Source organism: Brienomyrus brachyistius, chromosome 20, assembly GCF_023856365.1.
Source record: "Brienomyrus brachyistius isolate T26 chromosome 20, BBRACH_0.4, whole genome shotgun sequence".
In the NCBI taxonomy this organism is placed as follows: domain Eukaryota; kingdom Metazoa; phylum Chordata; class Actinopteri; order Osteoglossiformes; family Mormyridae; genus Brienomyrus; species Brienomyrus brachyistius.
The window spans coordinates 1606287-1622669 of NC_064552.1; the positions used below are offsets into that span (position 1 = coordinate 1606287).

Consider the following 16383-nt stretch of genomic DNA (forward strand, 5'->3'; position numbering starts at 1 on the left):
AGCTGCCTGCCTGTGTCACAGAGGAAGCACTAAACACTCCAGCATTGTATTTCAGGGTGTCATTGTTCTCAGTGTTGCGGTCTGGCCTGAATTAACAGAATCAGAGGGTTTTCTCAGACGCTGCCTTTCCATGCCGTAAAACCGGCTTGTTTATGCTGTTATCAAGAAGCCTGTCGTCACGCTGAAGCTGCCTTCTGCTGAAATATCTCACAGCTGTTAACGAGTCACAGGCTGCCTGCATGATCCGCAGCAGGTCTGGAAGCAGCTGCCCTCTGCGTGGGAACATCATGCATGACATCATGCTGGACACTTTTTACCATGGTAAACAGTGGTTTTCAACAATAACACCAGCAGCAGTCTGAGACTACTTTGTAGGCAGTGCTAACCAAAACCAGTTGAGGTTATCTAGGTGGTAATATAGCCCAGTGGCGCCTCCTATCTGGTGACAAAGGCAGTGAAGCAGATAAAATGGCCACAATCTTCTGCTTTAGCATTTTGCTTCTGCGCTTGTTAATCCTGTTACTCTTCCCTGCCTCATCAGGCTTCTGGGTAACGTGGTACTTGCCCGGTGGGAGTCTTCCTGAGGGCTCCAGTTCTCTGGTCCACTTCCCTGTGCATAAAAGCTTCTACAGGCAGGTCTTCGGCCCAGACCAGCACAAGAGGCAGCAGGCGGAAAATGCTGCCCTGACTGAGCACTGGATCAGCCTGCCCTGCTTCCACTGCAAGAGCGCAGTGCAAAGCAGTGCTCCTGTGTGAGGAGCGCAGACAGGCTCAGAAGGGTGAAAACACTCATATTTCACCTTACGGTCACTGAAGCCATACAACCAAAAGCGCACTGGAATAAACTCGGCCTATGAACATTCGTGACTGAAGATGAAACTGTTCTGATGACTATTTCAAATCAGCATATTTCGGCTGTTGGGACTGATTCCCTCTCAGATATTCAGTATCACAACTGGATTTTATTGTACATTAGATGTATCAGATATAACATGCTGTATATTTTCTGTAATTTCACCAAAGGTATTTAATTACTATAAATATATAAAAGTAAGATGCATATAATTCACTGCTAGATAATTAAATGCTTTCTATTCTAACTTAAGCTCAGATAGCAGGTTATAATGGATGTTTCAAAGGCAACCTAATGAATATAATACAAATCATGTGTTATACTGCCACCATGGGGTGTAAACCTGAAGTATTGTAAACTATCCATTCGTGAAACATAAATGGAGTAGGAGGGGCCTGAAGCCGATCCGAGGCAGCAGAGAGGACAGAGCAGGGGACAGACTGGGCGGGATGTCAGCCCGACACAGGGCAACGGGCAGGGGACAGACTGGGCGGGATGTCAGCCCGACACGGGGCAACGGGCAGGGGACAGACCGGGCGGGATGTCAGCCCGACACAGGGCAACGGGCAGGGGACAGACTGGGCGGGATGTCAGCCCGACACGGGGCAACGGGCAGGGGACAGACTGGGCGGGATGTCAGCCCGACACGGGGCAACGGGCAGGGGACAGACTGGGCGGGATGTCAGCCCGACACGGGGCAACGGGCAGGGGACACACTGGGCGGGATGTCAGCCCGACACGGGGCACCGGGCAGGGGACAGACTGGGCGGGATGTCAGCCCGACACGGGGCACCGGGCAGGGGACAGACTGGGCGGGATGTCAGCCCGACACGGGGCAACGGGCAGGGGACAGACTGGGCGGGATGTCAGCCTGACACGGGGCAACGGGCAGGGGACAGACCGGGCGGGATGTCAGCCCGACACGGGGCACCGGGCAGGGGACAGACCGGGCGGGATGTCAGCCCGACACGGGGCACCGGGCAGGGGACAGACCGGGCGGGATGTCAGCCCGACGCGGGGCACCGGGCAGGGGACAGACCGGGCGGGATGTCAGCCCGACGCGGGGCAACGGGCAGGGGACAGACCGGGCGGGATGTCAGCCCGACGCGGGGCACCGGGCATGGGACAGACCGGGCGGGATGTCAGCCCGACGCGGGGCACCGGGCAGGGGACAGACTGGGCGGGATGTCAGCCTGACACAGGGCACCGGGCAGGGGACAGACTGGGCGGGATGTCAGCCCAATAAAGGGCACCGGGCAGACGGCACCTTTTCCCCCCAAGGTGTCTTTCTACCAAACACTCCTTCCACACTCATGACAGGTATGAGGTTTATCTCCTGTGAAATTTGCTGATACTGTATTAAGCTTCCAAAGTGATTAAAAGTCTTGCCATAGGAGGGAAAATTAGATTTAATTTTTCCATTTTGTGTGGAAATGAGCTGATGCTGTTTCAGAGTCTTTAATTGCCTAAAAGACTCACCATGGTCCAAACATGAATGGATTTCTGGGTGATAGAAACCAGAAGTGACTTCCTGCACGTGACAAACTCTCTTCTCATGCTTGTTTTAGAGGCAGCGGTCTTTGCTGTCATAATTTGCTGAGTTGCCCCTTCCCAGATCATCTTGTTGCAATACGCTGCTGCATTCTTGTTGTTGCAGATTACAATTCACGTGCATCCTTTCCCAGCTAGTTCCCACATTGTCTTTCCTCAGTCTTTTGCACGCGTTTGCAGTCTCAGAACTTTCTGTAGCGTCAGAGGGAGAATCGTGAAGCTCATCTGTTGCTGGGGCATCTCCCTCGTTTTAGACGTCTCAGTCGTAGGGACGGTACCAGTCTTCAGAGGCTGCTTTCAGTGGAGAGAGAAACATTCACTGCATCTCAGGACGGCCGAAGAACATAAAGCGGCAGCAAGATGAGCCGCCAAAGGCAGCCGTTAGCGCGAGACCCTGACACACAAGTCGGACTTTGAAAAATAGATGCCTTACCTCACTTTATTAGCGTTAGTGATTAAAAGTGATAAAGAACCCTTTGTAATCTTCATTCAATACAGCTCCTTTGCCAAAAGCCTCTGACAACTTTGTGCCTGTACTGGATCTAACCCTGATCACAACACTGGGGCGTCAACAGCAGATCTTTTCCCAGTATTTCTGAGTCTATTTCTGAAGAATAATGACTTAATATAATGCTGTAGTTACAGGGCATATAAGACATTTCATTAGAGCCCATAAACAGCAAAGACAGACAGAAGTGTCATTCATGTGCCCTGGGCTCGTTGTCTGGGTAACACTTCCTGGTTTGGCACATGACCACGCCCATATCGAATATTCCGCCACAGTGGGACTAACCTAACTGGAGCAGGGAAACAATCACACATTCTGAAAATGTGTCTATGTCTGTACTGATATACTGTTTTATATAAGCCTACACCTCAACTTGATTTACCAATAAGTATACAGCACATGCTCAGTGACCAATTCCGGTCACGTTCACTGGTTAATGTGATAGCACCTGTTTCTGAAATACCAAATAGCCAGAAAGTGCAAAAATGTGGGCGTCCGATCCACCCTAGCGCCGGCAGCCCCCGCAATATCCCCCGAATTCACTGTCCACACTCAGACTCCGCGTGTGAACCCAGAAACGAAATCACAAACAAAACATCAGGATGTGCGACATAACTGCAGTGATTACACTGCGTGAGGAGGGTCACTGTATTGGGTTTGTCTACAGACTGTGGCAGTAAATGAATGAATAAAATCATATAAAAACCTAATATAATAACCACATCCAGTAGCTCAGTTTTATTTGTTACTCACATATATTTCGGGTATTTGCATATTCAGCATGATACACTGTAAATTATCAGTAAAGAATCGCGCTACAGCTGTACAGTGAACACCGGGCTTTGGGGGGTGCACGTACAGTTCATGTTAAGTCATGGAAAAGGGAGGGAGTATTTAAAGGCAAAATGGATGCTTCAGCTCCCCTCTGTAATCACCTTAAAAATGCAAATGATGAAAATGGACAAATAAGTGTAACTAATAATAAATAAGAATAAGCCAGTCACAGTAAGGCGGCAAAATTATGACACACAAAGGAAAAAAAATCGGCTTCACTTGAAAAACATTTTTTAAAATCTACCGGTTTCATTTCATACCTGACAGAGCGGCTGCTTGGGGGGGGGGGGGGGCAGGGGTCGCTCAGCCACTAAGGCCCCTTTCCTGCAGCAGGAACACACTGCTGCTTCTGAAGGGGGGGGGGAGTCACTTTTAAAATCCACCAGTCAGTGTTTCCCAGCCATTCTGAGGGGTGCTGACAGGACAGGGAGTCTGAGGCAATTTGCCACAAATTAAAAATGTCCAAAAGTGATTAATTAGCCGCTGCAAGTAATTAAAATAAAATCTGAAGCACGATGAAGGTTTTGCTGTGCAGGGCAGCTTGTTCCCGCTAGAGGGGCCAGTCGCTGGCAGACAGCAAGGGGAGCGGCCTCTTAAAGATGTCCTGAAAGAGGCCACTGCAGCCCACCTGGGCCGGCTCCGGCGGTCTGCTGGACGGGGCCACCCGGCTCCAAGGCATCAGCACCTGGACGGGCAGGTTGTGTACTGCAGGGGCCTGGTCACCTCCCTCAGGGGGTGCGGCAGGGGGAGGCTGGGACAGAGAGCCAGGGGGTGTGGTGGGAGGAGGCGGGAATTGAGAGACAGGGGGCGTGGCTGTGGGAGGCAGGGTCAGAGAGACAGGGGGCGTGGCTGAGGAAGGCAGGGTCAGAGTGACAGGGGGCGTGGCTGAGGAAGGCAGGGTCAGAGTGACAGGGGGCGTGGCTGAGGAAGGCAGGGTCAGAGTGACAGGGGGCGTGGCTGAGGAAGGCAGGGTCAGAGTGACAGGGGGCATGGCTGTGGGGGGCAGGGTCAGAGAGACAGGGGGCGTGGCTGAGGAAGGCAGGGTCAGAGTGACAGGGGGCGTGGCTGAGGAAGGCAGGGTCAGAGTGACAGGGGGCGTGGCTGTGGGGGGCGGGGTCAGAGACATAGGAGGAGTGGTTGTGGGAGGCAGGGTTAAAGAGACAGGGAATTTGGTGGGAAGAGGCGGGGTCAAAGATACGGGGGCTGCGGTGAGGTGCTCGACTTCCTCTGGGGGGGCATCCTTTGGAGGATCATAGAGTGCAGTGACAACTGCTGGCAGGTAGGTGGCAGTGCAGTCTTCATGTGGCCACCCTAGCTGGCGGGCGAAGGCTGGGAAAGACAAGGCAACGGGGGTGGAAGCGGTGCCCAGCGGCCGGGGGTCCCGGGGGGTCGAGCCCAATAATGGCCTCAGAGGGATCTCAGCGGGGGTGTCCCTCAGCTCCTGGCCTTTGGAGAGCTCCTCCTGCTGTGGGGGCACCCCACTGTGCGGGGAACTGTCCCCAAAGTGGAGCGGCACATCTGCAGAGCCAGAGACATGGCAGAAATGCAGCAATTGCAAAAAATTCACACCACCGTTAACATCCCACTGAGCCGAACCCACACCCTCCCGGAGCTCTACATCAGAGAAGCTCTACACACCCCATTAACATCCCACTGAGCCTAACACACACCCTCCCGGAGCTCTACATCAGAGAAGCTCTACACACCCCATTAACATCCCACTGAGCCTAACCCACACCCTCCCGGAGCTCTACATCAGGGAAGTTCTACACACCACCATTAACATCCCACTCAGCCTAACCCACACCCTCCCGGAGCTCTACATCAGGGAAGCTCTACACACCCCATTAACATCCCACTGAGCCTAACCCACACCCTCCCGGAGCTCTACATCAGAGAAGCTCTACACACCCCATTAACATCCCACTGAGCCGAACCCACACCCTCCCGGAGCTCTACATCAGAGAAGCTCTACACACCCCATTAACATCCCACTGAGCCTAACCCACACCCTCCCGGAGCTCTACATCAGGGAAGTTCTACACACCACCATTAACATCCCACTCAGCCTAACCCACACCCTCCCGGAGCTCTACATCAGGGAAGCTCTACACACCCCATTAACATCCCACTGAGCCTAACCCACACCCTCCCGGAGCTCTACATCAGAGAAGCTCTACACACCCCATTAACATCCCACTGAGCCTAACCCACACCCTCCCGGAGCTCTACATCAGAGAAGCTCTACACACCCCATTAACATCCCACTCAGCCTAACCCACACCCTCCCGGAGCTCTACATCAGGGAAGCTCTGCACACCTATTTACTGCATATTTATCGTTTCCCTCTCTTATATAAGAAATAATGTTCTCCCTTATTGACCTGCTGTTTGTCCTACTGTTCCCACATGTACCCCCCCCAACCATTAAAATTTTAACAGTGTTTTTCTGAATGTATGTGACAAAAAAAACTTGAAATTCTTCTCTTCTACAAAACTGCTACAATCCAGCTGCAGGGTGACATTCTGTAGAACTACTGGTATGAGCTCATATCAGCAAAGGGCGCCCTGTGAATTTATCCAGCGATGATGGCCATGGATGATGTGTCCTGGGAGCCCCGCCGGTGAGACTCACCTCTTTGTAGGGGCGGAGCTGCCTGGGCCCTGGAGATGCTCCCACAGGGAGCGCTCACGTGCTGGCCATCCACAGCAGCCCCTGAAGCCCAAGGCACCTGGAGTCTGTGATCCGGAAGACAGGAGCTGTAGAACCTGGGTATGGAAGACATGAGAGGGTAACTACAGAGGGGCGTGGCCCGCGAGGGGCGTGGCCCACCTGAGCTAAGGAACACAGGAAGTCACATGATGGGAACCGAGCGTCAGCAGGTGGGCGGGGCTCTGCTGCCAGGTAAATGAGGTCAGTCAATTCATAAGAACATAAGCCGCTCTAATAAAGTAGAAGGTGGCAACCTGAAGCCCAGGTCCGGTGTGGGGCCGGCGCCGGGCAGAGTGGCGGGGGCTTTTACAGAGGACGGCCTGTCCTCACACCTCTCCTGCTCTGCATTCACTGAACGCACCTCGCTTTTGTTCAGGACCTGAATGGGGAGAGGGGGCCAAAGGTAACTGGGTGCAACGGCAAGGAGGAGCCCTCGCTCAACTCAGGTGAGAAGCAAAACGACACGTGTGTCAGTGCAGTGTGTGTTACAGTAACACAGAAGGATTACTGCGTAATTAGGAAGACAGCGCAGTGTGTGTTACAGTAATACACAAGGATTACTGCGTAATCAGGAAGACAGTGCGGTGTGTGTTACAGTAATACAGAAGGATTACTGCGTAATCAGGAAGACAGTGCGGTGTGTGTTACAGTAATACAGAAGGATTACTGCGTAATCAGGAAGACAGAAGACAGCGCAGTGTGTGTTACAGTAATACAGAAGGATTACGGCATAATCAGGAAGACAGCGCAGTGTGTGTTACAGTAATACAGAAGGATTACGGCATAATCAGGAAGACAGTGCGGTGTGTGTTACAGTAATACAGAAGGATTACAGTGCAGTGAAGGACACTGAAGAAGCTAATTTACTATACATGTATTTCTAATGAACAACAATGTTCACCCTTCAAAGCCCTGAACCACAATCCCAGTGCAGACAAACCAGTCATCTACCAAGAGAGTCTTTTCCTATTTAACAGATGCATAGTTGATCCCTGAATCAATCTGACAGCGTTTATGTCTGTCACGGCTCGTGGATGTGGGTGTTAGAACAGACTTTCAATAACAGGCAGTGACCCCCCCTCCATCAGCCAAGCAACATCTAAAGAGACTGACCTTCTCCAGCAAAGGTCTGGTGGTCTCTGTCAGAGGATCGTGAGAGAACTTGCAGTGCTCCCCCTGATAGCATTTTGTTCTTGTGTGGAAGAACTTACAGGGGTAGTCATGTGACTCGAGGGTCAAGGAGGCAAACAGGCAACAACAAACATCTTAATACAATAAAGATACAACAATAAACATACATGACATTTACCATTTTTTTTGGTCCCCACAAAGGAAAATTCAATTTCATAAAAATCTGTGGCTGCAATCAAAACTCTAAAAATGCCAAAAGTCTCTCTGGTTACTTATGGGTAAGGTTAGGGCTGGGTGGGGGTTAAGGTCATAGTTAGGGTTAGAGTTTTGCCCATAGAAATGAATGGAGAGTCCCCACAAAGATATGAATACAAACATATGTATGTGTGTGTGTGTGTGTGCGTGCACGTATGCAAATGTATAAATATTATCAACTTTACAAAGTCCATCTTTGGGACTTGGGTCAGCTGGGGCTAGCGTTTCGAACCCGGGGCCGGCAGCCGCAGAGGATATTGTGCATGTAGATGCAGCTCCCTCCCTTAGTACAGAAACCCTGCACGTAGTACTTGCACAGCTCTTGTTTCTTGTCCAGGATCACCAGCTCATGCTCGAATTTACACTGGTCCTCCTGCAGGAGACACAAGTGAGTCAGGCCAGGTGCCTCCTTCCTTCGCCTCCCCTCCCCCTGTGAGGCTCTCACCTTGAGGCACCGCCCACCCAGGAAGTACTTGCAGATGAGGCGGCCTCTGTGCTCCACAGCATGTTGGCTGATGAACTCCTGTGACATGAAGGGCTTCTTCACAAACCCAGGGGGCTGGGGTGACAGGGAGGGGGGGGGGGGGGGGATGGAGAGAGGGGGAGAAAGGGAAAGAGAGAGAGCGATGGGAGAGTGGCGTAGGAAAGACCGAGGAAAGGATGCGGCCTGCATTAAGGACCATCTCCACGGAGACCGAGTGAGACAGTGGCCACAAGCCCCCCCTCCAGTGACACACCTTCTGATGACAGCTGCCATGCTGAGCTCCCCCCCCCTTCTTCTTCTTCTTCTTCTTCTTCTTCTTGCCCTGTCCCCCCTGGCTGGGGCCTGTAAAATGGCCACAGAAGCTTGTTGGATAGAATGTCTGTATAATGCAGCCTGACGTGACCCAGTCAGCCGCCCCCCCCCCTCCTCTTTGCAGGTTTTATCTCACTAATGGCTTAAGAAGCTCTCACTTCCCCACACGAGGCCCCCGTCCAGCCACACCTCTGCCCCCCTCGTCTGGCCACACCCTGTCCGACACCGTCTCTGCCCCCCCCGTCCAGCCACACCTCTGCCCCCACCCTCTCCGGCACTGCCTCTGTTCCTCACCCTGTCTAGCTTGGCCCCCACTGTCAGGCCTCCGCACGTTCTCCTCCTCGTGTCTGTTCTGGTGCGGTTCCTGGTGCTGGTCCGGTCCCGACGCCTCCACCTGAATCCTGCGATACTGCTCCAGCTCCTCCTGGTAGCTGCGACGCTGCCTGTGGCAGTCGGCTCCATGCTGCGGTTCATCGTGCTGTGAGTAGGACACTGTGTGCTAATCCTGCTCATAGAACCCCGGCATTATACACCACAGACACACCCCACCCTGGCCCCTGAAAATAACCTCCACAGTGGTACAGCCACCACAGGACCTACAACGGGGCCACACTGTGCCAGTGTGACGCCAGGCCAGGCGACCAAAGGCGACGGTAGACATCTCACCTGTGACACCGATCTGCCCTCATTGTTCTTCATCTGGGGGGCAATTTCTTCAGCCTTGCTGCCTTTCTCATCTTCTCTCTTCCCCTGTTTTCCCCTCTTCCTTTTAATTCCAACCCGCTGACACAAATCATTTCTTAAAGTGAAGATTGCAATAGTTTAATGTATTATAAAAATTAGTTCGAGCTTCCAAATAAAAAAATGTGAAATGATACAATGGCTGCCCAAAAACTCAGTTATAAAAAAACTGCAAAACATGATGCATGAGACAGAAGGACAATCGAAACGACGCAGAGTAAATAAATACGCAAAATCCTCAAATTGCGTACGAAACGTAATAAATTACGCACAGAACGTTAAAGCCAATATCTGTCTGAAGAGGAGATTTGCTGATGACACACCGCCAGAAGCGCTAGGAGTGGTGTAGTTTATCTTCACATTAAATTAAAATGTAAAATGTTCCACGAATCTGAAAAAAGGCAAAAAAATATAACATAGTATACACAACCAAGCGGCTGACTTAGCCTAAGTCTATAATGAGAAAACCGCTCGATCTTTCAAGATACTAGTTGCCTACAACAGCCTATTTGAAATGTATTAACCCCGATGATAAGAGGGACGGCCCCACCTTCCTACAGCCGCGGGTGGCAGGTGCGAGGGGCTCTTGGGATCTACGCAGTCTGGGGGTCTGGAGAACAGGCTTGCGAAGTCCATGCTTGCAGAATGGCTTCACCTACGAGTACAGTCACGGACAGTTGCCTGTCGCGTTATACGTGATTCCCAAAGCTAGCGATAAAAATCATTCGTTCACAGAAACTCTCTTATAATATTTAATTCTCTCTATCGCCGGTATCACACTGATTGAAAAGCACAGACACTGCCGTGGTACCTTCAGCGATAAATCGGACTGAAACTTTTCATGGATGCAATGGAAAAAAACCAGAAGATATTGGGTAGTTCGTGGAAAATCACCAGTTACAGTTCCTGGTAATGAACCTAAACGCAGAGCCCTCGTGCTTTTCCCGTTTCCTCGCCTTTTACTTCCGGGTTGGGGCTTTTAAACTGGGGGGAGAGGAGGCACTGATAATTATCTTGATAATTACTACCCAAAGTTAAACACGAATTTAGAAACAAACAAATTTCATCTTATACAATATATATTGATCAGGAAAAGGAAATACAAACTTTCTCCCTGCAGTGGATTTGTGAGCGTTATCGATCTGGCCTGGTGCCCCTGCGGTGGAATGATCCATTGCGGTAATAACGGTTCAGGTTGGAGCCTCAGGGACAGTAATGAACTACAATAAAAATCTTATCCTTTATTTTTCAATTTTGTTTTTATTTGCCGGTCAAACTTGACATGACAGCCGCTAAGAATGGTTGCACCGATCTTTTGAAAGAACCCGTGCGCTAAAGATTTTCCGTCTGGAATCAGTTTATTTAATCTAATTTAATGGTGACAGCATCGTTTTTTTTGTGTAAAATTTCATCGTCTCTTCCGGTTCCACAAGTATGACGTCATTTTGTAGGCAGTTAAAGGTCGTGCCTCTATGCGCATGCGCTGTAAGCGAGTGCGCAAGCGAAAGTATTCATTACAGCCGGAGACGGCCAAGAACGCGAATTTCTTTCTAAAGGTTTATTGGTTGAATGCTTTCTTACATTGTATACCTAACACCGAAATAAAACATGCACAAATACTGCTAAAGTTTTACTTCTTCTTTAAACTTTTTGGTTGAATTTGAAGAGTTTAAGTATTTTCTTCTTTTAAAAAGGCGTGGCTGCGGTCTGACACCCGTTACAGAAGTTTTGTTATACTTTAAAACAAGTCTGCTAATCATCTAATGTCTTTGGCCAGATTCAGAACTTCAGACGTTCCACCACCTTCTCAAGGAAGCACCAGAAGTGCTTTACCGAATTAATAATTGCATTACCAAAAATAAGTTCCACAGCAGAAGCGAGTGCAGGTAAGGGCAGCTCTACATGGCCTGCTGTGTGTCTGTCCTGCTGTGGTCTGGCGTCCATTACAGCCACTTATTTCCTTGTTTCATAACTCATTCTATACAGGAAATATATTTGTGTTCATGAATCATAATTTGAATTTCAGGTTACAGGAAAAGATCATTTCTGAAGCAGAAAATGGTGAGCTGTGTTTCTTTGTCACAATAACTCTTAGTCTCTGTTTTCTTATTACATTAAAATTTTGCATTTCATGATACATTTTTCATGCATTGATCATTCTGTACATTTTAATATTTTGTAGGTTTATTGCCTGATATTCTGTCACTTCTCTCATGCACACAGACTACATTGGATGTGCTTTCTAAGTAAATGCCCAGTCTGTGTTTCATTTCGATTAGCTGTGGTCTAATTCCAGGTGCTAGTAAATCAGACCCTATAATTACTGAAGCTTCGCTAATAATGACTGCTGTCGGCCACAGCCACGCCTTACAGATCCATTCGCTCCAAACCCCAAATGTTCAGACCACCGAGGGAGAGAGAACGCCCCCCAAATGCCCCCCCTCGGTGACACCAAGCCCCAGGTTCGGGGTCTTCACAGCCCCCTGATCATCATCAATCCTTCTGCTACCTAGGGAGACCCGCATCCCAAATGGCCCCCCTTGGTGACACCAAGCCCCAGGTTTGGGGTCTTCACAGTCCCCCGATCATGATCAGTTATTCTGCTACCTAAGGAGACCCCCCACCTCCCCCGAAAAAAAAAAAAAATTTTAAAAATTGCAGGACCAACAAAAAAAAAACACATTATTTAATTATCATGTTCATTCTGGGAAAGAAATTTGAAGGTGCAACTAAATAAATGAATGTATCACTGTGACAGTGATGTGCGGGTAGGACTGTCCAGTACTGCATATGTGCAGTTTGCATGTTCATCTGTTAAAAACATTACTCTATGGTATATTTTAGTAGTTGCACATTAGATATTTTCATGTGTTTTCATATAGGGTACGATGCAAGCTCTTGTCAGTTAATAACCTTCCTTTTCTCTTACAAGTTATTTTACAGAGCACTGAATACACAAATTTTGCAAAATTGTTACCTCCCAATCACCAACTGTTACTGCTCTATTTGTTTAAGTACTTATATACTAGGTCCTTTGTAGATATGTGCATTTTTTTTGTGTTTCAGGCAATTGTGGCTGGTTTCGGTCCGCTTGAAGCCTTCATTGGGGCAGAAGAGGGAGTGGCTCTGACTGATGTCGATGGCAAATACTGGAGTCCGATTGAATGTAATGGAATATATCCTATTGAGTGCTGCAAGGAGGCAAAAGACCCTTGGTGCAAGTTCCTCATAGAAAAGGTCGGGGACCATAAAGTTCGTATGAAAGATCTGAGAGGGGTATACCTCAGTCGTATTCACAGATGTGGTATAGACTTTATTGAGGCAGCTAAGAATCCCCCTGACGTGTATTGTGAATTTGAAGTTTTCGTGAAGGATGGGAAGGTTTTGTTTAGAGCTGACAATGGTAAATATCTGAGTCTCATTGACTGTGGACGCCTCAACATCGAAGCTGCCAAGGACGGACCGGACAAGTATTGTGAATTTACCCCAACCATCGGAGACATCGTCAGTCCTGAGTTTGAGATCGTCTCTGTGGACTTCAAGAATGTCCGTGAACTTACTCACATACCAGCTGTTGTCCAGAAAGAAACTTACGTCAACAAGAGTAGCGTGGAGCAGAAGCACAGGTTTAGTATGTCGTGGACAAAAGCTGAGTCTGCAACAACCACTTGGAATCAGACTTGGGGTTTGAACTCCACTCTGACTTTTGATTGTGATTGTGCTAATCATCTAATGTCTTTGGCCAGATTCAGAACTTCAGACGTTCCACCACCTTCTCAAGGAAGCACCAGAAGTAGGAGCTCATTACCAAAAATAAGCTCCACAGCAGAAGCGAGTGCAGGTAAGGGCAGCTCTACATGGCCTGCTGTGTGTCTGCCTGCTGTGTGTCTGTCCTGCTGTGTGTCTGTCCTGCTGTGTGTCTGTCCTGCTGTGTGTCTGCCTGCTGTGCGTCTGTCCTGCTGTGCGTCTGTCCTGCTGTGCGTCTGCCCTGCTGTGCGTCTGCCCTGCTGTGCCTCTGCCTGCTGTGTTGTCTGTCCTGCTGTGTTGTCTGTCCTGCTGTGTGTCTGTCCTGCTGTGTTGTCTGTCCTGCTGTGTTGTCTGTCCTGCTGTGTTGTCTGTCCTGCTGTGTTGTCTGTCCTGCTGTGTGTCTGTCCTGCTGTGTGTCTGTCCTGCTGTGTTGTCTGTCCTGCTGTGTTGTCTGTCCTGCTGTGTGTCTGTCCTGCTGTGGTCTGGCGTCCATTACAGCCACTTATTTCCTTATTTCACAACTCATTCTATACAGGAAATATATTTGCGCTCATGAATCATAATTTGAATTTCAGGTTACAGGAAAAGATCATTTCTGAAGCAGAAAATGGTGAGCTGTGTTTCTTTGTCACAATAACTCAGTCTCTGTTTTCTTATTACATTCTCATTCCTGATACATTTTTCATGCATTGATCACTCTGTACATTTTAATATTTTGTAGGTTTATTGCCTGATATTCTGTCACTTCTCTCATGCACACAGACCACATTGGATGTGCTTTCTAAGTAAATGCCCAGTCTGAGTTTCATTTCGATTAGCTGTGGTCTAATTCCAGGTGCTAGTAAATCAGACCCTATAATTACTGAAGCGTTCGCTAATAATGACTGCTGTCGGCCACAGCCGCTCCTTACAGATCCATTCGCTCCAAACCCCAAATGTTCAGACCACCGAGGGAGAGAGAACGCCCCCCAAATACCCCCCCTCGGTGACACCAAGCCCCAGGTTCGGGGTCTTCACAGCCCCCTGATCATCATCAATCCTTCTGCTACCTAGGGAGACCCGCATCCCAAATGACCCCCCCTCGGTGACGCCAAGCCCCAGATTCGGGGTCTTCACAGCCCCCGATCATGATCAGTTATTCTGCTGCCTAGGGAGACCCCCCACCTCCCCCGAAAAAATTTTTTTTTTAAAAAATTGCAGGACCAACAAAAAAAAACACATTATTTAATTATCATGCTCATTCTGGGGAAGAAATTTGAAGGTGCAACTAAATAAATGAATGTATCACTGTGACAGTGATGTGCGGGTAGGACTGTCCAGCACTGCATATGTGCAGTTTGCATGTTCATCTGTTAAAAACATTACTCTATGGTATATTTTAGTAGTTGCACATTAGATATTTTCATGTGTTTTCATATAGGGTACGATGCAAGCTCTTGTCAGTTAATAACCTTCCTTTTCTCTTACAAGTTATTTTACAGAGCACTGAATACACAAATTTTGCAAAATTGTTATCTCCCAATCACCAACTGTTACTGCTCTATTTGTTTAAGTACTTATATACTAGGTCCTTTGTAGATATGTGCATTTTTTTTTGTGTTTCAGGCAATTGTGGCTGGTTTCGGTCCGCTTGAAGCCTTCATTGGGGCAGAAGAGGGAGTGGCTCTGACTGATGTCGATGACAAATACTGGAGCCCGATTGAACGGAATGGAATATATCCTATTGAGTGCTGCAAGGACACAAAAGACCCTTGGTGCAAGTTCCTCATAGAAAAGGTCGGGGACCATAAAGTTCGTATGAAAGATCTGAGAGGGGTATACCTCAGTCGTATTCACAGATGTGGTATAGACTTTATTGAGGCAGCTAAGAATCCCCCTGACGTGTATTGTGAATTTGAAGTTTTCGTGAAGGATGGGAAGGTTTTGTTTAGAGCTGACAATGGTAAATATCTGAGTCTCATTGACCATGGACGCCTCAACATCGAAGCTGCCAAGGACGGACCGGACAAGTATTGTGAATTTACCCCAACCATCGGAGACATCGTCAGTCCTAAGTTTGAGATCATCTCTGTGGGCTTCATGGATGTCCGTGAACTTACTCACATACCAGCTGTTGTCCAGAAAAAAACTTACGTTAACAGGAGTAGCGTGGAGCAGAAGCACAGGTTTAGTATGTCGTGGACAAAAGCTGAGTCTGCAACAACCACTTGGAATCATACTTGGGGTTTGAACTCCACTCTGACTTTTGATTGTGAATTTATAGTAAAATTTAAATCAGAAGTCACAATCTCATACTCGGGATCGTACGGCACCAGCTCCACGAAAGAAGCATCCATGACCTTGGGGGAAGAGACGGAGGTCACCATCCCACCCCATAAAAAGACAACTGTTAAACTAGTAGTCAACAAGCAGGAATGCGGTCAGGTCCCATTTACTGCTAAAATTAAGAAGATTAAGAGCAGTGGAGATGTACAGGAGCTCACTGAACAGGGTACATGGAGGGGGGTGATTTATGAAAATGTGATTGTTGAAGTTGAGGAGGAGGATTTGTGAAGAGCAGTAAACAGATATAACAGCAACATTTCCCCTAAGCGAGCTGGTGAAATACATGTAATAAAGATGAATCTAGTAATGCATGTACTTTATAAGCAACATGAAAGAGTCTTTTTAGAATGAATTGGATAAATTACCCTGATGTAATCAAGTATAACAACAACGTAGCTCCTAATCAAGCTGGAGAAATACACATAACCAAGATGATCAGGATTTAAAAACATTTAATTCTTATTCTCATAATGAATATGTTAAGATCTTTGTAATAGACCTGTGGCTTTGCTTGTTATGATTCTGAAATGCTTTTGGACCCATTTTATAAATACCATGTTACCTTGTAATGCACATAATTTGCAGACGCAATTGTTCTGGTTCCATTTTATAAAGAATATTCTTTGATGAAATAAGTCCTCTGTAGGTGTTTGACTGAGTGGCTTTTTCTTTATTGCAATAAAACCACGCTACTTATCACCCAGACTCCATAGCCTTATGATTCCCACTACATTCACTACACTACATACTCATTTCTATTCCAGGAGAGGTACTCTAATGTATCTGAGTAGCTTAGAAGCTGATATAATCTTGATGTTTGACTTTTTCAATGATGACATCGTGGCTAAAATACTCAGGGCTGTAGTCCCGAGTGACGGCACCTAACGCCGCCCATCGCAGTTACCAGTGCAGTATGTCAGTACTCTTGCT

General features: G+C 48.2%; 2 protein-coding genes across 6 annotated transcripts; one reads left to right on the forward strand and one right to left on the reverse strand.

Moving 5' to 3' along the window:
• Positions 1-3624: 3624 nt before the first annotated feature.
• Positions 3625-10346, reverse strand: LOC125715587 (proline-rich protein 36-like). 4 transcript variants are annotated; one of them, XM_048987327.1, is made up of 11 exons: positions 10193-10346; positions 9932-10036; positions 9307-9439; positions 8935-9118; positions 8582-8670; positions 8290-8403; positions 8101-8217; positions 7572-7679; positions 6713-6837; positions 6381-6514; positions 3625-5264 (listed from the first exon to the last, which is right to left on the reverse strand). In XM_048987327.1, exons 2-11 carry the CDS (start codon positions 10015-10017, stop codon positions 4297-4299), a joined length of 2058 nt encoding a protein of 685 aa, XP_048843284.1. In that variant the 5' UTR covers positions 10018-10036; positions 10193-10346; the 3' UTR covers positions 3625-4296. The 4 variants fall into 4 exon arrangements, with proteins under 4 accessions (XP_048843284.1, XP_048843287.1, XP_048843285.1 ...); XM_048987330.1 differs by adding an exon at positions 9654-9772 and having other exon boundaries at positions 9932-10342; XM_048987328.1 differs by having other exon boundaries at positions 9307-9772; positions 9932-10342.
• Positions 10347-10844: 498 nt separating this feature from the next.
• On the forward strand, positions 10845-16152 carry LOC125715588 (uncharacterized). Of its 2 annotated transcripts, XM_048987332.1 has the most exons (7): positions 10845-10937; positions 11159-11267; positions 11408-11442; positions 12448-13007; positions 13128-13222; positions 13704-13738; positions 14734-16152. In XM_048987332.1, the coding sequence occupies exons 1-7, from the start codon at positions 10854-10856 to the stop codon at positions 15679-15681; spliced, it is 1866 nt and encodes a 621-aa protein (XP_048843289.1). In that variant the 5' UTR covers positions 10845-10853; the 3' UTR covers positions 15682-16152. The 2 variants fall into 2 exon arrangements, with proteins under 2 accessions (XP_048843289.1, XP_048843288.1); XM_048987331.1 differs by having other exon boundaries at positions 12448-13222.
• Positions 16153-16383: the final 231 nt, after the last annotated feature.